Source organism: Schistosoma haematobium, chromosome 3 (assembly GCF_000699445.3).
Source record: "Schistosoma haematobium chromosome 3, whole genome shotgun sequence".
NCBI classification, from domain to species: domain Eukaryota; kingdom Metazoa; phylum Platyhelminthes; class Trematoda; order Strigeidida; family Schistosomatidae; genus Schistosoma; species Schistosoma haematobium.
Genome location: NC_067198.1, coordinates 1585975 through 1612644, shown reverse-complemented (window position 1 = coordinate 1612644; position 26670 = coordinate 1585975). Strand labels below are relative to the sequence as shown.

General features: G+C 36.8%; 1 protein-coding gene across 1 annotated transcript in view; it reads left to right on the top strand.

Moving 5' to 3' along the window:
• NBEAL1 (Neurobeachin-like protein 1) overlaps positions 1–26670 on the top strand; it is a gene marked incomplete at both ends in the record, with an annotated part of 111695 nt that overhangs the window by 23660 nt on the left and 61365 nt on the right. Inside the window, 10 exons of the mRNA XM_051218922.1 lie at positions 403–779; positions 1685–2092; positions 2987–3148; positions 4220–4356; positions 6054–6324; positions 9481–9639; positions 15690–16068; positions 18503–18924; positions 21818–22220; positions 24462–24595. Coding sequence (XP_051068652.1) covers positions 403–779; positions 1685–2092; positions 2987–3148; positions 4220–4356; positions 6054–6324; positions 9481–9639; positions 15690–16068; positions 18503–18924; positions 21818–22220; positions 24462–24595 — 2852 coding nt within the window. The remainder of the gene's footprint in view (positions 1–402; positions 780–1684; positions 2093–2986; positions 3149–4219; positions 4357–6053; positions 6325–9480; positions 9640–15689; positions 16069–18502; positions 18925–21817; positions 22221–24461; positions 24596–26670) is intronic.

Here is a 26670-nt window from a genome sequence, read left to right as displayed (position 1 = left end):
TTTTATGGAAGAGGAAAAACTAGCTTTTATCTGAAGACAAAATTAGAAAAAGACATTGAAAGTGGATAGGTCCTACATTGAGGAAATCATCAAACTACATTACGAGGCAAGCCTTGTCTTGAACTCCTGAAGGGAAGCAAAAAACAGAAAGGTTAAAGAACACATTACGTCGGGAAATAGAATCAGATATGAAAAGGATGAATAACAACTGATAAAAAGTGGGAAGAATTTCCCAGTACAGAGTTGAATGGACTGTGCTGTTGGGCGGCCTATGCTCCTTCACAAGGAGTAACAGGCGTAAGTAAGTAAGTAAGTAAAGCATACATCTTGTATCATAGTTATAAAATTAGTGTACAAAGACTATCATTACTTTATATTGTTTTCTTATTATATCACTTATAGATTATCAAATTCTACTTATACAATTATCCAGTCGTATAAGACTATGTTATCAAAATCAACCAGAGATGCTTCTATCAAATATACAACCAGTAACATTCAACGACTCGTCGTCATCGACTTCTTCTTCTTCCTTTAAGAGATATTATCAATACTTTTTAACATTTCTAGCCTCAATTGATATGAATCAATCATATTCTAATATATTTATTACATCACAATTAAAAAGTGATACAACATTGATACCTTCTCCTTTATCTATAAAAAGATTACCGAATTCTTTTTATGATCAATTAACAGAATATCTATGTCATTTATATGATCCCAAATCAGAAATGAATCATATTCTCAATGTGATTGGTAAAAGTCTTTTATGTTGGGTAAGTAAAATCATGAAATAAGTTACTTCTTTTATAATAACATTGAAGTTAATGAGCAATTTCATCTTGAAAGGAATCAAGTTCCAGTTAGTCAATCAGTTACAATGTAGGACCGGATACATATATGCATCGGTCCAAGATGCCGTATCTCATTAGCAAAACAAGATGAACACCAGATTCATGGAAGTAATGAATTCAATGGTGGTGAACAGAACACGAGTGGGAACAATTGAATTTATGTAACACAACATTACAGGACTTGTGAATAAAATCTAACAATCATAAAGCAAAATGCTTAATTTACAAAATGTCCACCAATTGTCTGCTGCCAGACCTTCTGTTGACGACTAACATCATATACTACTTATATCAATATAAGTAACACACACCACAGTAATATGGAAAACAAAGATTGCATATAAGGATATAGTACAGGAACAAAGAAGTAGTTCATAGAAATAAAGGTATAAAGCAATTTCAATGTTCACTGCAAAGAGGTGTGACAGCATTAGGGTGTTTCCTTCAGACAACTAACATAACAGGGATGCTGCATTCCCACACGGAAAGGTGGGGTTAGAAAAGGTCGACCATAAAATGCACATCTCGCCTTATCTCAAGGATTTCCGTTTCCGACGATTAGGTCTCAACAAGTATGAAGCTAGCACAAAGATCTCTCACAGAAAGATCGTGTGTGACCGACCTCAATTAGTTGTCCTTTGGACACTGAGGTCACGCTCTCAGATCACTAAAACCACCTTTAATCCAATTTCATTTTCACATACATCTAGAAGAACCCTTCCATGGTGTGGGCAACCGGGAATTGATAACTGCCTTCTTACCTCTAACAGCACTCAAGACCACTGATTGACTGTCATTTGTTTTTCTATGTGATCCTCTTTCTTTAGGCTTTTGGAATACTACCAATGTGTATTGATCCACAATTAAATCATTTGATAGACAATCCTTGTAATGAAAATAATTCAAAATCGTATACCCATGTTATTATTCATGGTGATATTTTGATTGTTTTATTAAATTGGATCGTTTATTTATGGAATGTAATGAATTCATCACAATGTTCATCATACAACAAATCAATAAATGTAACCATTTTTCATATCATTCATCAAATATTGAAAATAATTATTGATTGTTTATTGGATCGGGATACAATTGGACAATTGAGTAAAGCATATTGTTGTCAAGTTGGATTAATTCGATATGCAATAATTCCAAATATTGTTAAATTATGTGAATTATTAAAACATAAACTTGGCATATTGAGTACTGAACAAGAAAAAGTTGATTATAAGGTTAGTTCAAATAATTTTCTTCTTTTTGTTTTAAACTACTTGTGAGTAGTTAAAAATGTCATGCAAAATATAGTGCGATTACAATTTCGGTAGTGGTTAGTCAATGTAAAGAAATAACATATGTATATGACCTTGATAAGTGAATAGAAAGATTTCCATGCTCATTAAGTGTATCTATGGTCTACTACCATACAACTATTCTTGTTATCGTTACATTTAATATTCAAATTATGGCACCTACTGATAGTTATATGTTACTGAGTTCCTTCAGGTGTCCGCGATTTGATTTTTGTCCTAATATGATTATACTCGGTAGAAACAATCGGATTCCTTTGAAATGATGTTTGTCAGCTATTCGCTAAATCATAGCTATTGGACTTCATTCCAATTATTAGATGGCTAATGATTTTCAATGCAAATATTTCAAAGTTGTATCAGACGTACTAAATTAAGATCTCATATCACTCATGATGAAAGAGGCTATAAATTCTAGCGCTACATATAGACAATAATATGCAATGGAAGGGCCACCATTGAAAATCTGGAAGTACTAGGGAGTCGTTTCTTCCTAGTATAGGACTCGTCCGTAGGGCGTATCCACGATCCCACACCAAAAGAAATCGAGGCTGTTCATCCATTGTATGAAGTCGACAGCTGTCTCTATCCGATGCGGATTGGAGTTGACTAGTCATGGCTTCTCACTAGAAATCCAGGATGCTGGCTCAATGCTCTAGAGGTTAAACGTTTGCACACGAGACCGAACGTCATGGGTTCGAATCCTGTGTGCATGATCGTAGATGCGCACTTCTGAGGAGTTCCATACTAGAACGAAATAATCATTGAATAAAGCTTTTTCAAGTTTATAATACTATAATTTTCTAATTTCGTTTGTAGGTAGTGAAATATCAATATTTCCAAACACTTAAAATCTTCAATATGTTTTTAACCATACTTCAATGTTTAGGAGAATTTTCAATGTCTGCTCCAGATCTTGCAAATTTCCTAAGAATGTTTCGTTCAGAATCTGTTAGATTATTTTGTAATAGAATACTACAAGTAAGCTCATATTATCAAAATAGATTTTATTTTATTGCAAATAATAAAAATTATAATTTAAGTAACCGATGATTAATGTGTGCTACTTATATTAACATAAGTAGTATACAACTCTAATTAGGAATAGCATATGTGGCGGCAGAAGATCGAGAAGGAAAGAACAGGGATAGAAAGTAATTGATGTGGAAATGCAGGAGCAGTCAATTTTGAGATGATTAATTGACAGTTTACAAGTGATTCTCAGATTTTAACAAGATGCATCAATATTGCCTTAATTCACAAGGATTCTAAGCAGAGATTGATAGTGGCTAGCAGTGGAATCCAGGACGAGCGTTTCGTCCCGTTTGGGACTTGTCAACTTGATGTACCTGCGTCTGAGTTGATGTTCACTTTGGGACTCGAACCCAGTACTGTTCCCTTCAAACGCTACCGCGTTATCCACTCGTTTGTGCAATAGGGGTTAAGTTTAAATTCATTTTGTATAGCTTGTTTGAATCTTTCTATTATTGTTTAGGATTGCATTTGATTAACCTCTTATTGGCATATGTGTATCTTGTGCGGATAACCACGATATTCACTTGAGTCACAAGTATTATAAACAATGATGGATGATGGCGTGTCCTGGATTCCACTGCTAACCACCATCCATCTTTGCTTATAACTATTTACCATATCTAACAATTTATTAATATCAGAAGGGATTTTGTGGAGATTGTAGTAATTTCGACAGTTGAGATCATGAGTCAGTTGAAGCTAGACCGGGTCAGTTGTGAGATAGTAACTCGTTGATGACAATGGTGGATGTGTCGCTCAAGTTCGTGAATTAGTTGAAGTTAGACATTAACACCGTTGGATGCCGGCAAGTTCAGTGGTCTAGTTGGTTAAGCTGCCTGTCGCGAGACTGATAGGTCTTGAGTCCGGGTCCCGTGAGCGGGGTCGTGGATGCTCACTGCTGAGGAGTCCCACAATGGTGGTTTAGTTTCTAATGACTCATGATCTCGACTGTTGAAATTTAATTATACTATACAACTCCTATAGACGTTTTTTTCTTCAAAATTTCCTACTATCTAGATACTTGTAAAAATTACACAAAAAACTCAGCTGAATTTAACTGCATTACCAAGTTCTGGCTATTGGTTTCAATTTAGTCAACCACAAGACAGTCTTCTTGTTTTACCAGTTGGACCGGAATTAGGAGATTTAAAATAGTAAGTGGAATGTTTTCGAAACATATATATTAGAGAAAATGAATGTTTGATACTAATCCTTTTTTTACCGCCTGTAGCCCTTTTAGAGCTACTGCCAATCCCAAGCCTGGGTAAAGGAGGAGGGTTCAGAATTAAAGGGTTTGCGACCCCATCCCATAGAAAACTAACTCGCTAAAACAACATTAACCAGAAAAAATAATTCAAACCTTTTTTCCCGCGTCCACCAATACAATATTTCCAAGCAATTGTTCATATCTTCGATTTAATATCACTTCGCTTAGTATTTGTTCACGAAATTGCGCGACCATCTTCCATTATATTGAGGTAGATACCTGTCTCTACCCGACACGGATTGAATCCCGTTGGTCATGGCTTCTCACTAGAACTCCGAGAATTCCCTCAGGAAGCTAGTCACTAGTGAGCACATAGTAATTATCAGTATAGGGTTGTGGAGATTATTAAGTTATCGATTGAGATCTTGAACCGATCGATGTTAAACCACCATTGAAAACCTGGAAGCACTGGACGCCCGTTTCGTCCGACTGTGTGACTCCTCAGCATCGCTACTCGGTGTAGGTTAGAGAAAGGTATCTACCTCAGTACAATGAAAGATGGTCGCGCAGGTTTTGTGGATTGGTTGAGGTTAGACATTAACACCGTTAGATGCCGGCTCAGTGGTCTAGTACGTTAGGCGTTCGAAGGGCGTAGTCTCGAATCCCTTTGGCGCGGGATAATGGATAGGCATTGCTGAAGAGTCCCACAATATTACGGAATGGCCGTCCAGTACTTCCAGTTGACCAATGGTGGTGGTTCAAGATCTCAATGGATAACTCAATAATCTCCTTAACCCTATACTAGTATTTGTTCAGTTTGATCATTTCAACTACTTAACAGCCTTAAAGAAGGATAAGCATGTAAATTGTTTGTTGTTTGTAGAAATCATATGATATATTGAATGTAGTAATGTAGAATTCAACACCTCTCAGCAGTGCATGTTCACGATCCCACACTAAAGGGACGCAAACATATGAATTTTAGTCCCACGAGTGAACGCCTAACCTCTAGACCATTGAGCTGGCATCCAACGATGTTAATGTCTAACTTCAATCGATCCGTGACATTACGTAACATTCCATCTATTGTCTGATGTGGATAACTGTCACACATCCAACACGGATTGAATTCCATTGGTCACGGCTTCTCACTAGAGCTCCAGGATTACTATCAGAATGGGGATTTGTGGACATCGTAATAATTTTAATAGTTGAATTCATACTAGGATGAAACGACCGTCCAGTGCTTCCAGTTTTTCAATGATGGTCAAGCTTAAACAAACTCATGAATTCAAATATTAAAATAACTACAATCTTCACAAATCTCCCATTTTGATAAAAACATTTTAATCATCTTACTTCATTCACATTATAATCTATTACTAGCTTATTAATTTTACAAGTCACTTTCTATTTACACACACATACATACACAAACCATCATGGAAAACCAGGACGCATTGTATAGCATTTTCGTCCTAGTGTGGTACTCCTCAGCAATGCACATCCACAACCCCACACCTTGAGATTATAACCTAGCACATATCAGTCTCGTGCGTCAACGTTTAATCTCTGTTCTATTCTATTCTATATCAATTATTAACCTTGAACCAATATTATTTTCTTGTATATTATATCCCCTAGTGATCAAGATATCACTATTACTTTTGAAAACTCATTTACATCAATCAATCCATTATCAACTGATATGAGTTTACATTTTTGGTTATCGATTAATAATCAATCAACTGATAATGATAATTCACTTAGTGATCAATTTCAAACAATCGATTCAAAACGATACTGCCTTTTCAGATTATTATGTACAAATGGAAATGGTTTAGAGATATTTTTGACAAAATATGGTTATTTAGTTGTTGCTGTATCAACACAAGAAGGTTTCAATTATGTTGTTGTAAGTTATCTCAAATGATGTATTGATTTAATGTCATTATCCTTGATTCGAATCCTGATTCTAATTTGGTTGATTAGCTTTATATATCTAACTTGACCGATTATACGCTTACTCAGCTGTATTGATACTGAGCTGATATCTAAGTCCATATTAGGCAGCTGTACTCTAAATCTTCTTTATGCTAAGCTTTTGAGTCCAGAAGTAGTAATCAGCATCTATAATATTTATATTTCAAACAGATGTGGCTTATATACAGACGAACTAAACCAGATCACACTATTAAATGAAGATTAGTGGTTATACATGAACAAGTCAAATGTGTTTATGAGTAGGAGAGACTGTAACTTATTGACTGACAATAAAATAGTAACAGTAAGACGTATAATTTCCTGGTTAGTTTTCTACGGAATGGGGTCGCTAACCGCATGCCTAAACTTCCTCTTTTATCCGGGCTTGGGACCGGCAGTAACTCTAGAAGAGCTACGAGCGGAGGTGGAATCCTGAAGGGAAGAGGAAAAGAGGAAGGGCAAATAACACATTACGTCGGGAAATAGAGGCAGAAAGAACTGGAAGGGATTGCCAAGAACAGGGTTGGATGGAGAGTGCCGGTGGGCAACCTATGCTCCTCCGCAAGGAGTATCAAGCGTAGGTAAGTAAGTAAGTAAGACGTATTTATCGTAGTTAGTGCATTAATGGAAAGCTCATGATAAAAGGAATACATACACAAAGTATTCTAACCACTCAGTAACTATACAACAAATTAAAATGAACAATAATTTGGAAACTAGTTCCAACTTCTACAATATTCATTCCGCTATAAAATGAATAATTTCGTAATCACCTATTGTCTATATTTTGTCATTATGAAGAGCATCTAATTGGTAAGAGTTCAGGGGTGATTTGAATAATTTCTGGATGACTTACTTGGATCACCTTTGATCAAATATATTATCAAATAGCTTATCTTGTCTCATCCTTTCAGTGTATTCAATTGTTCAGTTGTTTGCTAACTTTTATTTATTATTGAAACCATTAACTGATCAATTTTAGAACCCGATTGAAAACCTGGGAGTACTGGATGTCTATGTCATCCCAGTATGGGACTCCTGACCAAGGCGAATCTATACTCCTCTAACAAAGGTAATCGAATTCAGGACTTTCAATCTCACATACGAATGCTTAAGCAGCATCCAAAAGTATTGATGCCTAACTTCAATCAATCTATTTAGTCCTATACTAGGACAAAACAACTGTTCAGTGCTTCCAGGTTTTCAATGGTGATCTAACATTGATCGGTTCATGATTTCAAGGAAATTCATCAATCTTCAAAACCCTAAATTGATTTTTGTAATTTTGTAGTAGTCTTACATTCATTTCTTTGGATAACAACAATACATAATGTAATATAGTCTCATTAACACTCTGTTGAGCTTTTTAAATCGACTATTGAATTGACAGACTTTAAATAGTCAACTGTTTCTCCGTTATGTCTCTTTAAAGACGAATATGAATTACAGTTGTAATTTGTATGTAAAGTTATTTTTTGTACCCTGTTATAACAAGAGCTTATACTCTTGATATGACACGTATAACTTTAGCACTTGAACGCTAGAATCCTTCCAAGTCTCAAATGAGAAGACAGTCAGTCAGTCAGCTACAACATAGGATCAGACACATATATGCATCGGTCCAAGTTGCCATACCTCATTAACACAACAAGATGAACACCGAATTCATAAAAGTAGTTAATTCAGTAGTGGTAATATATAAAAGAAAGATTGCAGACAGAAGACAAGTGAAAGAAACGTTATTCTAAACAGTGTCAAATTATAGTACAAAAACTGTCAGGTATTTATAGTTTTTAGTAAAAACGAAATCATCATTATAGCTATCCAATTTGCACACAGAGGGTTATTAGCAATGTCTTATCAGGAAGCTACATGTAGATATTCTTGAGTATTTTTCCAAAAGATGATTTGATGAAATATCTTTGGCTCTTTCTGAGCTTCTTACAGCTTTCTCGAGTTCACTCGTGGACCGCCCTCACATACCCAATGGTCAAGAGTACTGTCTTATGATATATCTACAATTCAGTATGATGGATAATATCATTGGGGTAGGGTGGATTCTCACGATCCAATAAGATCCATTCTTAATATCGTATTAATCATTTTGATTTATCAATTTGATATTTCTTTGCATATCACTGAGGTTCTTATCCAGTGAACTAATTTCATGTTGTCTTACGTAGATGTATTTCATATCGTTAATTTCTATCATTCACGTATTAGTATGTCGGTAATTAGACATACTAAACTATTTATTGAATCATATACAGACAAATGAATATTGTTTATAGTCAATCATATTATTTGAATCGGGGTATTGTATCATCAAGGCAAATATAAAAGGTTTAGACTAGCTTAGACCAACCACGGTGGTTATGAATACAGTGATCTTTAGTGCTGTTAGAGGTAACAGGGCAGTTATCACTTCCCGGTTTCCCACATCATGGAAGGGTTCTTCTGGAGGTACCTGAAAAGGAAATTGGGTTAGGGGTAGTCTTAGTGACTTGAGAGCTTGACCGCACTGCCCAAAGTACAACTACTTGAGATCAGTCACACACGACCTTTCTGTGGATAATTTTCGTGTTAGCTCCATACTTATTGGAAGCTTACCCCCGGAGACGGAAATCCGTGGGATAAGATGAGGTGTGCATTTTTAGGATCGACCTTGTTTAACCTCACCCTTCCGTGTGGGAATGCAGCATCGCTGTTATGCTGGTTGTCTGAAGGAAACACCTTACTGCTGTCACACCTCTCTACAGTCAGCAGTACAACTCCGCCTTCAGACATCGAATTTGCTGCTTTTAGTCTAACTGTTGTTCAACCGACCTGTGTGGCATGGTAGGACTTTTAGGAACAATTGTTCCAGCCAGTATATCTTGACTGGACCATCGTGATAGTCAAACCAGACCACAACGTCCAAGTAGCAGCAACGGTCGAGAACGACGACGATATCTTGGACATATCACGGACGTAAACTCATTAAATCCAACCAACCCTTATATTACTGAATTAACATCTTATATCAGACACATGATTTTTTTCCAATACTACTTTTCAATTTCATATATTTTAACTATCCCAATTGTAGACATGTGGGCCAGATAAATTAACACCGTGTGAATGGCATTCTGTTGCAGTTGTCTTTTGTCATACCCGTCGTCTTTTAGTTACCAAAGCTATACTCAAAGTCTTTATAGATGGTAATATTTGTTATTCTGGGGATTTTCCTCATCCACAAATAAACGGAGTAAGTGTTGCTTTCAATTTATTTCATTTTGAAAGTTCTGTTGATCAAGTAGGAGAGATTTTTAAAGTGTTCGTAACCCAAGTTTTATGCTTTTTAGAATTCATTTGTTTATCTCGCATGCAATTTTGAGAACACACTTTTATGAAGTTCCTCTTCACAGCTCCGCCTGGACCCCCTTTCGGGCAACTGCCGGTCTCGAGTCCGGATAAAGGAGGAGGGTCGGGCATGTGGTTAACGAACTTATTCCGTAGAAATCTAACCAAAAAAGTTATTCTTCGTCACAGCTACACTGATATAGTGACCGGACTCGGATATCGTAATAATCAAATCGAACTATATCATTCGAAATATCTGTTCCCTTGGGACCTACCACACCAGATAAGCTTTTTTTGGGATCAGTAAGACTAAAAGAATCAAGTTTTTAGTTTGAGGGCAAGTCACATTGCAGACTGTTTGATGGCAATTAAATGTTTCCTTTGGACAATCAGGAAAGGTCAGGATACACTGTTTACAACTGTCCCATTGTTTATTTACTTTATTCTCAAATCCAAATACTAGAATTGTTTTCGGCATTCATATTTAGCTACTGAGTCCTAAAAATCGATGGGAAAACTTCATCCCATTGCACAAATAAATGGCTGTCAGGACTCAGTAGCTAAGTGAATAACATGATAACGTTTGAAGTGAACGATACTGACTTCGAATCCCAGAGTGAACATCAACTCTGGAATATAGGTACATCTAGCTGATGAATCCCGAAAGGACGAAACGCGCACCCTATATTCTACTGCTAACCACTATTCATCTTTGTTCATAATCTTTTCATTATTCATATTATAAAAACTGAAACTGATATTTTTGAAAACTGAAACATAATCGAGAATATTACTGAATTTCGTAAAAGTAGCTTAAATTTTGTCATTTTAAATATTATAGAATCAATATCAGATGGGTTTTGTGGATACTATGGTAACTCCAACAGTTAAGATCATGAGTCAGTTGAAGCTAGGCCACCATGGAAAGCCTGGAATTACTGGGGATCAGCTTCGTCCCATCGTGGGACCCCCCAGCAATGCTCATCCGTGATCCCGCCTCACAGGACTCGAACCCAGGGCCTAATGGTTTCGCTCACGAGCACTCAACCACTAGACCACTGAGCTGGTATTCAACAGTGTTGATGTCTAACTTCAACTAATCCACGAAACTGAGCGACACATCCACCAATGTCTTCACTGAGTTACTATCTCATAACAGACCTGGTTGAACTCCACTGGTCACTACTTCTCACAAGAACTCCAGAATATACCTCTTGAGGCCAGTCACTAGTGGAGCATATGTTGATTAATATCAAATGAGTTTTGTGCCAGCTCAGTGGTCTAGTGGTTAAGTGCTCACGCGTGGAACCAGTAGGTCCTCGGTTCGAATCTCGCAGGGAGTGGGGTCGTGGATGTGCACTGCTGAGGGGTCCCACATTAGGACGAAACGGCATATTATAGAATTATTTTAACGATTATGATTACAAATTAGTCTTTTGGGTTAATTATGAACTAGTTGAATATATTCATTTCAATGCCTATAGATTCTATTGATTCTATGTTATTTTATAATGTTTTGGGTAAGACTATAATTTATGAATGACCTTTGAGTGACGCCAGATTGACCTTGAGAGTGTCCACCTAATAACCAGTATCAAACGAAGCTTTTAAACCTGTGTGAGAAAGGAATTAGATTTCGAGTTTACATCACGAACTGATATCACTTATAATACTAAAACTCTATTTAGTCAAATAGATAAGTGAATATCGTGCCAAAATCCGAGATCTGTTATCTTATACGTGATTGATTTGTTGATAAATTATAGTCACGCCATATTTTGTTCTTTAAAAAAATAAATTTTGATATGTAAGAAATAGTTCCACAGTAGTCAAACTTTGATGGCCTTCATGAATATCTAGGCTATCTGTTTCTGTCATCCAGATATTTCAACAAGTTATCTGTTGTTTTTGTTTGTTTGAACACATCATTATGTTTATTAACCATATAACCTATTCAAGTGAGTTTATAAGAAAAGTTTACGATCTTTCTTTGTACAACTTACAATAAAGTACAATCATCATCATCAGAGACATCGTGGTGTCTGACAGACAATATCGTATGGAAAACAATGTACATTATTCAAATGTTGATTCCTGAACTGCTAACATGTAACTGACGATCGCTTAATATTCATCGTCAGGATCGATCAAGAAATAAGAAACGGACTATTATTATATATATTCGTACTGTATGATTATTATATAACTTTTAATGGCACAGGATCTGACTCCAGTTTGACCGTTTCTGATTGCTATTGAAATGTACATATCGTCATTCCTCGTATCTAGTTATCGAATTAGATAGCGTTAGTGAATACATATATTTTGTACAATCGTTGATCGGAACAGACATTCAGAGAGATGTAGCGAAGGAATAGAAGAAGAGAGCTAGACGACACGCAGTGGAGAAGGCATGTGAGCCAACTCCCTTTAACTAACAAACTTACTTACTTACACCTGTTACTCCCAATGGAGCATAGGCCGCCGACCAGCATTCTCCAACCCACTCACTCTGTCCTCAATCTCCCTTTCTACTTATATCCAACTGTTATTCATTCTTCTCATATATGTCTCCATTTCTCGGTGCAATGTGTTCTTATTTAGTCTTCCTCTTTCCCTTTGGACTTGAGGATTTCATGTGAGGGATCGCCTTGTGACACAGTTGGGTGCTTTCCTCAATATGTGTCCTATCCACTTCCAATGCTTCTTCCTGATTTCTTCCTCCGCTTGAACCTGATTTGTTCTCTCCCACAGTAGGTTGTTGCTGATATTGTCTGGTCAATGTATCCTAATTATTTTGCTTAGATAGCTGTTCTTAAACACTTCTATATTCTGATTGATGGCTTTGTAGTTCTCCAGGTTTTCGGTCTCTTTAACTAAGGGTTAATCAATATTTATAGTCACACAGAAAAAATGGTCTGGTCTGCTTGTATATAAACTTCGTATGTCTAAAATATATGCTTCATACAGTAGAGATTGATATTTGTATTCTACGCTGAACGGGCAGGGTTAAGTGACAAACTGCTTGCTATATCGAGTACCAATAAGAATTCAGAGTTGACTCAAGGCTTCTAATGCTGGTTGATGCATCGTTGGTTTACCACTGGGATAATGTCATAGAAGTTGATATTCTGACTGGCGATTTTATTACATGATATTTGACAGGCCATGCGACATATGAGAGTTATTTAATCAAGTTGATCTGATTACAAATGCTTCATGTTACTCTAAAAAGCATCATTGACACCTGGTTCAAACATAAAAATAGGTCTCTTACAACTATTCCAATGATATCGTGCTGTTCGGTTCTTAATGCTTATTAGATTCAATTTAAGGTGGCTGTCAACTGGTTATCATGATATACAAGTAACACTATCTCAATTGTGATGAGTGATAATTCGTATGGAACCTTGTTTCAGAGGTTGTTTTCCTGGATGGCCGTTTCGTCCTATTATGGGACTTGTCAGCAGTGCGCATTCACGATCCCGTCTCGCGAGATTCGAATCCGGGACCTATCCGTCTCTCACGCGAACGCTTAACCTGTATATCACTGAAATTGCCGGAATCCAACGGTGTTAATGTTTAACTCCAATTAATCCACAAAATTGAGCGACACATGCACCCTTGTCTTCAGTGGGTGACTATTTCACAACAAGCTTGGTTGAACTCCACTGGTCACTGATTATCACTGAAACTTCTGGAAATACCTCTTGAAGCCAGTCACTAGTTGGATCTAGTTTCAACTTTGTGCTTTAATTCGATTGATTATTCATTATTCTCGGTATTTCTATATTTTTTAAATTCAGATTATTCAATAATCTTTCTGTATCTCAGTGATAAACGTCTAAGGAGAAGCATCAATTCCGTAGGGTCTGCAAGTACATCATTCAGAGGAAAATAAAAGGGGGGGGGGTAATTTAGCTTCAGATTTTTCATTCTGTTTGAGGATTATCATTCAATGTTGTTTCTTTTCATCCTCTTTTTGTGTATGTTTTACAATACTACTCGTTATAATTGAACACCTTGTGTTGCTATTAGTACGTGAGGTTGTAGAGACTGTTAAATTTTATTAAAACCAGTGAGAACCTTAAAACTCTAGATCGCCATTTTTTCCTAGTACGGGACACTTCATCAGTGTATCAGCAACTCGATAGGTAATCGAACCCAAGACCTTCAGTTTTGTGCGCGAGTGCTTATCTCTGCATCACTGAAGCGACATACAATGATGCATAAGCCTAACTTCAATCAGTTCACAATAGTACAAGGGTAACTGCCTCACTAGCTTCTTAAATTCATTCCATTGAGTTTTGGCTCATTAGTTTAGAGGTTAAGTGGTCGTTCACGAAATCTAAGACCCTAGGTCGAATTTCTTGTGGAATCTTGAGTGCGTACTGGTGAGGAGGAATTCCAAGGTAGAACAGGATAACTGTACAGTGCTTCTAGGTTTCCAGTATTTGTCTAACATAGGTCATTTCATGATACAAATAACAATCAATAATTCTGACAAACCTCTCTGCTATATTTCTTATTATGTCATTAGCAAATGTATCGTTTAGTAGACAACAGATAAATCGTTTAATTACCGACCGAATCACAACACAACGGATAATTGTGGAACAATCGATTGAATGGAATTCATCACTCTACATCAACTTCATTGATTACGAGGAAGCATTTGATATAGTGGACAGGACAACACTGCGGAGGCTTCTTCGACACCACGGCGTGCTTGAGAAGATAGTCAATATCATACGGAATTTTTATGATGGATTAATCTACAAAATCGTGAATGAAGGACAGCTCATAGACTCGTTTGAATTAAGGTCCGGTGTCAGACAAGGTTGCCTACTCTCACCCTTTCTCTTTCACCTGTTAATCGACTGATTCATGAAGACGTCAACATCTGATGGGAAGCATGGGATACAGTGGACAGATAGGATGCAGCTGGACAATCTAGACCTCGTAGATGACATGTCACTTTTATCGCACACGCAACAACAAATGCAGAAGACGACTAGTGTAGCAGCAGCCTCAGCAGCAGTAGGTCTCAATATACACAAAGGGAAAGGCTAGGTTCTCCGACACAACACAGCATGAACCAATACAATCACAATTGACGGAGAAGATTTGGAAGAGGTAAAAGCCTTTACATATCTGGGCAGCATCATTGATGAACAGGGTGGATCTGATGCAGATGTGAAGGCACGGATCGGCAAAGCAAGAGCAGCATATTTACAACTGGGGAACATCTGGAACTCAAAGCAACTGTCAACCAACACCAAGGTCAGGATTTTCAATACAAATGTCAAGACAGTTCTACTGTATGGGGCAGGGTCCTGGAGAACTACGAAAGCCATCATCCAGAAAATACAGGTGTTTATTAACAGTTGTCTACACAAAATACTTTAGATCCGTTGGCCGGACACTATTAGCAACAACGTACTGTGGGAGAGAACAAACCAGATCCCAGTGGAGGAAGAAATCAGGAAGAATCGTTCGAAGTGGATAGGACACACATTGAGGAAAGCACCCAACTGCGTCACAAGGCCAGCCCTCGATTGGAATCCTCAAGGCTAAAGGAGAACACATTACACCGATAAATGGAGACAGACAGATAGACATGAGAAGAATGAACAACAATTGAATAGAACTAGGAAGGTAGTCCCAGGACAGAGTGAGTGGTTTGGAGAATGCTGATTGGCGGCCTCTGCTCCATTGTGGCTAACAGGCATAAGTGAGTAATTAAGTAAGGAAATCATTCAATTAGAATCACCTAATAGATTCAATACAGATAAGTTTCTGTTCAATTTTGATCCTTTATTTTGCCAATCGATTGTTCATTTGTATAATGTGCTAGTTACCGGTTGTTTTTTTAGTTGAATTTTTCAAAACTACTGATTAATGTTTCAGTAGTTTCCTTTTTCATCTCACTGTCTCCGTATTTTTCCCAAATAGAATATATTCATTCTACATATTGGTGGTTGTCCAAATTGGGTTGATCAAATTGCTTACACTAAATTATTATGTAATATCAATTCTAGAACTGGTCGACGTAATGCTGTTATATCTAAACAACAAACGATGAATAAACGTTCATATATCAATCGTGAAACTTTATCTGTTTCATCAATTTCATCAATATATCAAGAAAATTTAAAGAATTCCTTTAATCTTTTCTCTCAACAACTTGAAATTGGTAAAATACATAAAGTGGATCTAGGTAATGAACGTTTATTATGGGGAAAATTATGTTCATTTCAAGGGAAATTAATTTCATGTTCTATGTTTAATGAAGCATTATCGGATATTATATGGCAAGAAGTTTATTCACATGGTAATTAAATTGATTCATTTTAATTAGTTTCTATGCTATTTTGTATCAATTATCTTAATATGTTTTGTAAGCAATGATGAATATTGGCTAGCGGTTCGTCCTATTTGAGACTCGTCAGCTGGATGTACCTGCACCTCAGAGTTGATGTTCACTCTGGGACTCCAACCCAGTACCATTGGCTTCAAGCACCATCACGTTATCCACTCAGATACAAGCCAAACAACACAAAGTGTATCTTAATATAGTTATTATATAATCTGTTTATTTGGATTAGATAGTATATGGTGGTTATAAACTGGAGTCTAGAAAGAATATGCATTAAGTCTTATTTGTGATTCGTCAGTTGGATGGGTCTGTATCTTAGATCTGATTCAATCAATCAATCAATCAATCAATCAATCAATCAATCAATCAATCAATCAATCAATCAATCAATCAATCAATCAATCAGTCAAACTATTACTAAATCCATAAAAGTATGCGATGTATGGGGAAAAAGTATGCAAATACTCTGATAATTACATGAACTCATACAGTAGGGGGGGGTGATTTGTGGAGATTGTAGTATTTCGATAGCTTCTCGGTAGAACTCTAGGAATGCCATCTTCAAGCTTGTCATTAGTGGGTGGTCTAGAGGTTAAGTGTTCGTGTTATGAAATTCGTATTTCGTTTATTATTATTATTATTATTATTATTGGATAATCGTTTAGAAAGAGGAAACTCAAAGGAAGGTTCTTCATTTTTCTTGACTACTTAGTTATATTCAGTCTTGAAGCTTAATGGAGAGTCAATCAGGGTCATTCATTTTTTTTTCAAAAATGATATTGTTTTTCATTTATTAAATTGGAGTCATTACATTTTACTCTGTGAAGCTATTGTCTTCAAAGTCACAAGGGTAAACCTCAATAATCATACTGTCCCTTTTTGTTAAAATCTCATTTAATTCACAATGATACACGATGATTATAGTGTACCATTGGTAATCCCGACCGCTGTTGCTACCCTGACGTGGTGGTCGGACTTGCCTATCGTGGTGAAGCAACCGAGCTATACTGGCTGGAACAACCGTTCCTCAAGGTCCTACCATGTCAGACAGGTCGGTTGAAGAGCGGTAAGACTAAAAGCAACGAACCTAAGGTCCGAAGGCGAAGTCGTACTGCTGACTGTACAGAGGTGTGACGGCAGTAAGGTGTTTCCTTCAGACAACCAGCATCTGCAGCGATGCTGCTTTCACAAAAGGAGGGGTGGGGTTAGAAAAGGTCGACCCTAAAAATGCACACCTCGCCTTATTCCACGGATATCCGTCTCCGCAGATAAGGTCTCAACAAGTACGGAGCTAACTCAAAAATTACTCATATAAAGGTCGTATGTGACCGACCTCAAGCAGTTGTCCCTTGGGCACTGCGGTCACGCTCTCAGGTCACTAAGACTACCGCTAACCCAATTTCCTTTTCAGCTACCTCTTGAAGAATCCTTCCATGGTGTGGGCAACCGGGAAGTGATAACTGCTCTCATACCTCTAAAAGCACTCAAGACCGCTATAAGACCATTGGTAATATCCATCTGAATTTTAGGAATTACAACTTGAAACCAGTCACTTAAGATGGTAGTTGAAGGTCGTCAACAGGAAACCTTAGATCTAAGTTTGGTACTACAAAGCATTCGTCAGTAAAGTGTACCTGTAATCTTTAGGGACCCGATGCTTTCTAAGAAGGACTTGTTGGCTACCTCAAACCACCATCTTATCTTAACATAGTGCACACAATATTGAAGTCACCTAAACTAGTGGCCACATTACAACTTGTTCGATACGATTCGATCTTTACGAAAGAAGGATCTGACATACATGATATTGATCACCACTTAGTGATCAATCAATCGTAACTACATCTCAGTTCTACAGGAGGTCAGTTGCAGCTAGGATATCTCAGTGTTAACCTCTCTGACTGTGAAACTGGGTGGTATGAGATAGAATCCGTCAGGGAGCATCAGTTCCCTCAAATTAAAGGTACACCTTGCTACCGAGTACCACGTAGTATGAAACCTAGGTTCAGGGTTTTCTGTCAACTGCATTCAACAACCATCTTATCTCAACATAGTGCATTGAATGTCGAGTCACCTAGACTAGTGGCCACATTACAAATTGGTCTAAAGGATTCGATTTTCACGAAAGAAGGACCTGACATACATAACATTGATCACTATCCAGTGATCAATCAATTGTAAACTTGTTACTTTTTAGTATATGATAGTTTCTAACAAAGTATGTTCACTATCTACCATATTCAAGTTGTTCAATTTGTACTAGTTGTAAGTTCGAATCCAGGACATTGTTTCTTTAATGAATATCAACTTACAATAATCATAATAACTAAATTCATAAAGATATTCATACCGCTTTTATTCCCCTATCTAACTGTTTTCTTTCTACTAGGACCTTGTAATTTAACATATCTATTGGACAATGGATGTTATAATATAAACAATACTACTACCAATACTACTACTACTACTGCTACTAATACTACTTATACCAATATCAGTAGTATTAATACTGATGATTCTACTGGGAATATAAATCATTTCACAAAAATTATATTTCATTATCATGCTAAAGCAGTAAATTTATATAATTCTATATGTTTAGAATTAAATAGTGAAAATCTTGGTTTAATTAGTGCATTTGAATGTATCCATTTGTTACCATGTCAACAAGAAAATCAATATTTATTAATTAATGAAAATTTTTATCATAAATATTTATGGTTTAAACATATTTATTATAAATGTAAAAATTATGGTGGTTTACCAGCAACCATATTAGGACCTAAACGATTTGAAACATTCCGAATAACTGTAAGTTCGTTTTGTTTTTGTTTTGAACCGGGCGCCTTTCCCCCCTCAAGGTCATTCTACCCTGTTACAATATTCAATTTTTTTTTAGAATTTTTCTGAAAATTCCTTGTCATAAAAGTTATCAGTGAAGTATAATGGATTAGGAAATTAAATCATTAACATGTGGGTGGATGACACGGGATTAATACCTTCAAGGAGCACCAGTTCCTTGAAGCCTACCATTTACACCTTACTGACGAGTGCCAAATAGTATGAAGCCCACAAATGCCCTGGTACGGCCGAGAGTGGGGAGAGTCCGCTCTCTCTCGAAATTCTCTCACATGGCTACGCGTATATAGCCTCTGCCAAGGAAATCCTACTCACTGCCTTCTCGTGGTGTGAGTGTTGTTTACGAAATCGAGGGGACGAAAAGCGAATGTCCGGCGCTCTAACCGGTTTGGTGGACATGAAGAGTCCACCTAGGGGAGTTGGAAAACCTTGATTCCAAACCAGTGGTGCACATGGACTCCAGTATCCCGAAGGAACAAATGGCGTATGAACCAATAGTTGATCACCGGCTACCATGGGAATGCATCTCCTGACGTTGCTCCACTGTCTTGTGGATCAGACCTTCAGGTCGAAGGCTCCAGGTGTGGCCCTCTAAGAAAACCACCTGCTTTGGTTCGGGCACCCGGGAAGTATCACAGCCCTCACACATATCAAATGAGATCTGTGTGGCACATATGTATTTGGTGCCTCTTTGTACCAATATCTATGTGTTAAAATAATTAAAAAAAACACCTTACTGACGAGTGCCAAATAGTATGAAACCCCGGTCTAGAGTTTCCTGTTGATTATCTTTAACTACTATCTTATCTCAACATAGTGGTTGCAATGTCAAGTTATCTAGACGAGTGGCCATCTACAACTTGGTTGATAGGATCCGATCTTCACGAAAGAATTACCTCACATACATGATATTGATCACTACCCAGTGATCAATCAACATCCAAAGTTTAGTAATCTTAGCTATAGGCACTATAAAGTTCTTTTAACAAGATTTTTAAATATCATGTGACTAAATCATCAATTAGAACACCGACTTATATGACCTTTTCTATGTGTTGAACTAATGACGCGTTAACCGGGATGATCAGTCTTGAGTTAACTTTGAATCCTTAGTGGTACTCGATATAGCAAGCAGCTTGTCAATTAGACTTGAATGTTCATTCCAGAATACGAATATCAGCCCCCAATATATGAATCATATATTTTAGACATACTTAGTTTATATATAAGCAGACTAGATCTCATTACACAATAAAATGAAATATAATCATTATACAAGATCAAGCCAAAAGTGGTTGTGTGTATAGGAGACTGTAGCTAACAGAATAAGAACAAAATTAAGAATATTAAATCGTATAACAGTAGTTGGTGGGTCAAATGGGAGCTTATAATGAAAGGAATATAATAATAGTCTATAAATAGTTCCCAGACTTACTTAATTACGCCTGTAACCCTCAATAGTGCATAGGCCGCCGACCAGCGTTCTACAACCCACTCACTCTGTCTTGGACCTTCCTTTCTAGTTCTATCCAACTGTTGTTCATTCTTCTCATGTCTGTCTGTCTCCATTTCTCGGCGTAACCTGTTATTTCGTCTCCCTGTTATTATTCACTCTTGATAATTCCAAGTGAAGGTTTGTCTTGTAACGCAGTTGAATGCTTTCCTTAATTTGTGTCCTATCCAATTCCAGCACTTCTTCCTGATTTCTTCCTCCGCTTGAATCTGATATATTCTCTCCTGCAGTAGGTTATTGCTGATAGTGTCTGGTCAACGGGCCCGAAGTATTTTGTGTAGACAACTGTTAATAAATACTTGTATTTTCTGGATGATGGCTTTCATAATTCTCCAAGTTTCCGCCCTATACAGTACATAAAAAAGTTACCCATAACTTGAACTTTTCCGGATACAACAAGAAGGTGTAATTCGCATGAACCTATACATACATTAATGAATATTGTCATGAACCACTTATCTAGGAAATGGTTCACCATTTTATTCTTGTGTATGATTTATTACAGTATCATGACTGTAGCTAAATTGTTCAGATATTCATAGATAAATATATATTTGTTTCTCTAGTAATATTCACTATACTGTAGTGTCAGTTGCTATGTCAAGTCCACATAACTTATTCTAAGCTTTCTGACAGATTGATTTATTCATTTTTCTTGTGTCACTTTTGACCTTTTTAATTATTCATCTTACCTCACTTCGCCTCGATTCAATTCTACTATGAATATTGAGTAATGCTTGATTAAAGTGAGTTGGCTTACTTGGCTTCTCCATCGCGAGTTCTTTTGTTTTGCTTCGTTTACCGATCATCCATTCTACGAAATAGACGTATTCAAGAATTCATTCTTGTATTTGAGTTACTGATTCACCGTTATTCACTAATGCGATTCAAGTCGATAAAATATACGAAGATTAATCACATGTATATATCGATAACAATCATAATATGATTTAAATGGAGTCAGATATCTGGTTACTAAACTACTTGTCAACTAGTATCAAAGAGGGGTTTTGTAGATATTATAGTAATTTGAATAATTGAGATCATGAGTCCATTGAAGCTAGACCACTATAGAAAACCTGGAAGCATGCGAGACTGATAAGTCCTGGGTTCGAATCTCGTGAGGTGGAATCATGGATGCGTACTGTTGAAGAGTGCCACAATAGGACGAAACGCCCGTCCAATACTTATCAACTGTTAAAATCTTTCATTTCGAATAGTAAACTTCTAAACATTTCAAATGGTTCTCTATCTTGTTTTGACCTATATCACAGTAAACTAATCATTTATATGATTTCTCTCATCTTTTTGTGTTGTATATGGGCATTGAAGGATTCAATCAATCAAATTGGAGGTATGGGTGTACTGTTACCAATTCTTAAATTACTTCGATATTTTCCAACAAATGACTATGATAATTCATTGAAGAAATTGTATCCTATAGATGCTACATATTTATCAACAGATGATATAGGTTTAACTGATCTATTCATCTTTGCATATCAACGTTATATTCATGATATGAATATTGTGTTCAATGATGAGATGACAAAAACTGATAATCTACCTCATGATATGGTCTCCATGAAGACATCTTATAATGTTTCATTGAATGAGTCAAGTGAATTACGTCCACGTTCTACATCTCTTTCGTTAATTGGCACTGATGGTACTAGTAATAGTACACCAAATTCAAAAGATGAACGAAGTAGTTCTTTTTGTTCAATTATATCTAGTGAGTTTGAAGTTTTAGGAATGATATTTTTAGAGACTGTTTACATACTACTAAACCTTTTGATCAGTACACTTGGTATTGTTTTGCTTGTATCTTCCCATTGAGGTTTAAGACTGCAATTGACTAAGTGAATTTCAATTCACCTCATTGCACAAGCAAGTGGCTAACAAGACTCAGTAGCTGAGTGGATAACGAGGTGGCGTTTGAAGCGAATGGTACTGGGTTTGAGTCCCAGAGTGAACATCAACTCTGAGATGCAGGTACATCCAGCTAACGGGTCCGAAATAGGACAAAGTGTCTCGCGTCCTGGATTTCACTGGTAGCTACTATCCATCTTTGCTTATAAAAGCTTTGGATCATTAGTTAGATATTTTCATGAAAATATAATTTTACGTATAACTTTTAATTAATGTTTGAATGTAGATGCATCTCGGTGATTAGTTACCTAATTTAATAGTTGAATACATGAGTCAATTGAAGTTAGACCACCATAGAAACACCTGAAACTACTGGATGACTGTTTCGTCCTAGTATGGGACTGACTCCTCAGAAGTTATCTTTTAAATTTCGCCTTTTTATGCTAATAGGATAACTTGTATCAAGATGTAGGTGTCATTACCAAGGTTTGATTTGATAATTTCGAATAAATTGAGCATTGGGTTGATTGTTATAAATAAAAATAATATATTTTTAATATCCCAATGAGTAGAAAATTGGATTTTTCTGACGTTTCGTGGCTTAGTGTAAGTCACTTCTTCAGAGAATAAATAACCAAATTAAATTAATCCAAGTTTAAATAGTACAACGGAACAATGCATTGTTCCGTTATTTTTATTTGTATCAAGATGATTAGAACTGATCAATTCGAATAAACGTTTGACATCCACTCAGTTAGTACGACAGTTAGAATTCAGCTAATGAATAATCTTGGAACATTATCCTGATGAAATCTAAAGGTTGAATGTCTTATTATGATAACGTTATGGACCATTCCAAGTGATTAAATGAAAAATAAATTGTGGTAGTTATATAACGCATTTATTTATTATTTAAACATATGAACATTGGTACAAGGAGGCACCAAATACATATGCACCGCACAATAACAATGAAGCTAGTGGTAGTTATCATTTCTTCATGTAAGGGCCAGAATGCCGCCCGGGCTCCAAAACCAAAACAGGTGGATTTCTTAAAGGGTCACTCTCCGAGCATCTGACCGAGAAATAAAATCCACGAGGCAATGGAGAAACGTTAGGAGATACAGTTCTATGGTAGCCGGTGACTATCCATAGGTTCATAATTCATTTGTTACCTCAGGAACTTGTAGCCCACGCTCACCATTGATTTGGAATCAGGGTTTTCGAACTTCATTAAGTTGATTCTCCATATCAACCAACCCAGTAAAAGCTCCAAAAATTCGCTTTTTATCCTCTCAAATTCGCAAATATCACCGCTGCCTCGGGAAAGCGATGAGCTGAACTTTCTTGCCAGTGGGTGTATACACGTGGCCACGTGAGAGCATTTGGAGAGGAAGAGCTAACTCTCCCTACTCTCGACTTTACCAGGGCAATTGGGGGCAAAATATTGTTGAGAAAAGGATGAAAAATATCATTTTCGGGTTCTTAATAACATTTAAATTAATTAAACACTAGACATTTTTAATGGATACATAACTAAAAGCCTACGAATCAGTCATTGCAAATTAACACTTATATGTACAACAACCTAAAATAATTACTATAATATCCACACAACCCTTCTGATATGAATCAACATATGCTCACTAGTGACTGTTTTAAAGAGGTATTTCCTGGAGCTCTAGTGATAATCAGTGGAGTTCAACCGGGTCAGTTGTGAGATAGTAACTCACTGAAGACAATGATGGATGGTGGCTCAATTTCATGAATTAGTTGAAGTCAGACATTAATACCATTGGATGCCGAGAATTTCAGTGGTCTAGTGGTTAAGCGCTCACATGTGAGACCGATAGGTCTTGGGTTCGAATCTCGCGAGACGAGATCGTGGATGCTCACTGCTGAGGAGTCTCACAATTGGACGAAACGGCCGTTCAGTGCTTCCAGGTTTTCAATGGTAGTCTAACATCATTCGGTTCAAGATCTCAATGAATAACTTAATAATCTCCACAACCTTATACAAACATTTGACTCAATTATAAACATGAATCGGATACATATCCATCTATATATACAATGCATTGTATTTTCTCTTTTTTTCTTATAGATAGTACATTGAGTAATAGTAGTGTGGCTAATCTACTCTTAATTCTTCGTAATTTAATATTGTCAAAACCGGAAAATCGTGTACAAGTTTTATCTCCTGATTTTATATTACCCCTTTTATACCTTTTAAAAAAGGTGGGCAAATTACCTTACTGGTTTGTATCAAATGAGGATGTTTTGTTATACTTAAGTGTTGTTTATTATTTTCTTTATTAATATTTATAAAGTATAGGAATAGTTCCTTGATGTAATCTGGTTGAAGGATCAATAAAGAACTGATTATGAATACAATTATCTTAAGCGATTTTAGAGGTAAGAGGTTAGTTATCACTTATTGGTCGTCCATACCATGGAAGGGTTCTTCAAGAGGTAGCTGAAAAGGAAATTGGGTTAGGGGTAGTCTTAGTGACTAGAGAGCTTGACCGCAATGCCCAACGAACAACTACTTGAGGTCAGTCACACACGACCTTTCTGTGAATAATTTTCGTGTTAGCTCCATACTTATTGGAACCTTACCTCCGGAGAGGGGAATCTGTGGGATAAGGTGAGGTGTGTGTTTTTGGGGTCGAACTCATCTAACCTCACCCTTCCTTGTGGGAATGCAGCATCGCTGTTATGCTGGTTGTCTGAAGGAAACACCTTATTTCTGTCACACCTCTTAACAGTGGGCAGTACGACTTCACCTTACACCTTGCAGTCTCATGTTAGCCGGTGACCAACAATAGGTCCATACTCCATCTCTTCCCCCAAGACCCTGGAGCCCATGTGCATCACTGCATGCTATCACTGTTATCGGTCCGTGCAGACAACTGTGAACATAAATTCCATTAAAGGAACAACAAGGTTTCGGATTGGGAAAATAGCGAAAATGCCGTAGAATTTCTTGAAGCGTGACATTCGAATCAATTGTCACTCAACAGCCACTTGGACATAGACTTCATCAATGAACCCATATGGAAGAGGTCGATCAATCACAAGACCAGAGATCAACTGGCAAGGAGAGTCAAAGGCGAGACTATAATTTATGGACGACCATTGAACAAATCTTAAGTGACCCTGATAAATATTAACCAATCATAAGACAGTATAGAGTAAAAATATACTATACTAAACCAAAGAATTAAAGTGGATACACTTCTTTTACATGGTTCAAAAACTTGTCAAAGTCAGGAAAAGGCTCTACAGTCCTGAAATCGTAATGCCTACGGTAGAAGGACTCATCCATATGGTTCCATAATAGTCGGCTTCTAGATCCATGATAAGGTCACAAAAACTCTTTCAGTCTCGATCACATAGCTTAGATATTGTTTGTGTGGGCTCCGGTTGTTGGGTCCGCAAAACGCCTTATGTGAACCAATACACGATGCACACAATCAAGTCTATGTAGGAGTCTGTACGTTCTTCAATCATCCGAATATTGTAGTACCCGGATGCAGCCAGTGATAGTGGTGCTTTTATTATCCAGTTCGCAATCTACCTTAGTCTCAATCTGGATCGAGTGAAAAAACCCTATTCTTGCGGACTTCTTCCTGTAACACATATTACATCGAAAGACAACATCACAAATCATGTGATTATCACAATCACAAATAAAGGAATTTCTTAGTAATCCCATTTATTGTAGTCGCTCAGTTACCTCGTTTACTCTACAATTCTCTGTGAACCGATCATACGTAAACGTCAGGTACTGAAATCGGCTCTGTGACTTTGAAATCCCTCAAACGCTTATGATTGGCCTATTCGTAGATTATAATCTTGCCATTTGTAAAATAACCGGAAAGTTCACTTCTACATGATGTAGGCACTAAAAATATTGTTCGAAATAACAATGACAATACTACAAGTATGCCATCTAACTTAGAGGACACCACAGTCAATGCTAACAACCGAAGTTGCAAATCTTCTCCATTACAATATTTATTTATTTAATTATTTGAATACATTAATATTGGTACAAAGGGACACCGAATACATATGCACCACACACAAGTCACTTGATTTGTGTATGGGCTGTGATACTGCCTGGATGCCCAAACCAAAGCAGGGCACATTATACATATAATCTATCTTAAAGTAAGTACTGATTTTATTAATTTACTGAAGTTATTTTTTTTTATTGAGATCATGGATCGATTGATGTTAAACCACCACTGAAAACCTAGAAGCACTGGACGGTCGTTTCGTCCTATTGTTGAGCTCCTCAGCAATGC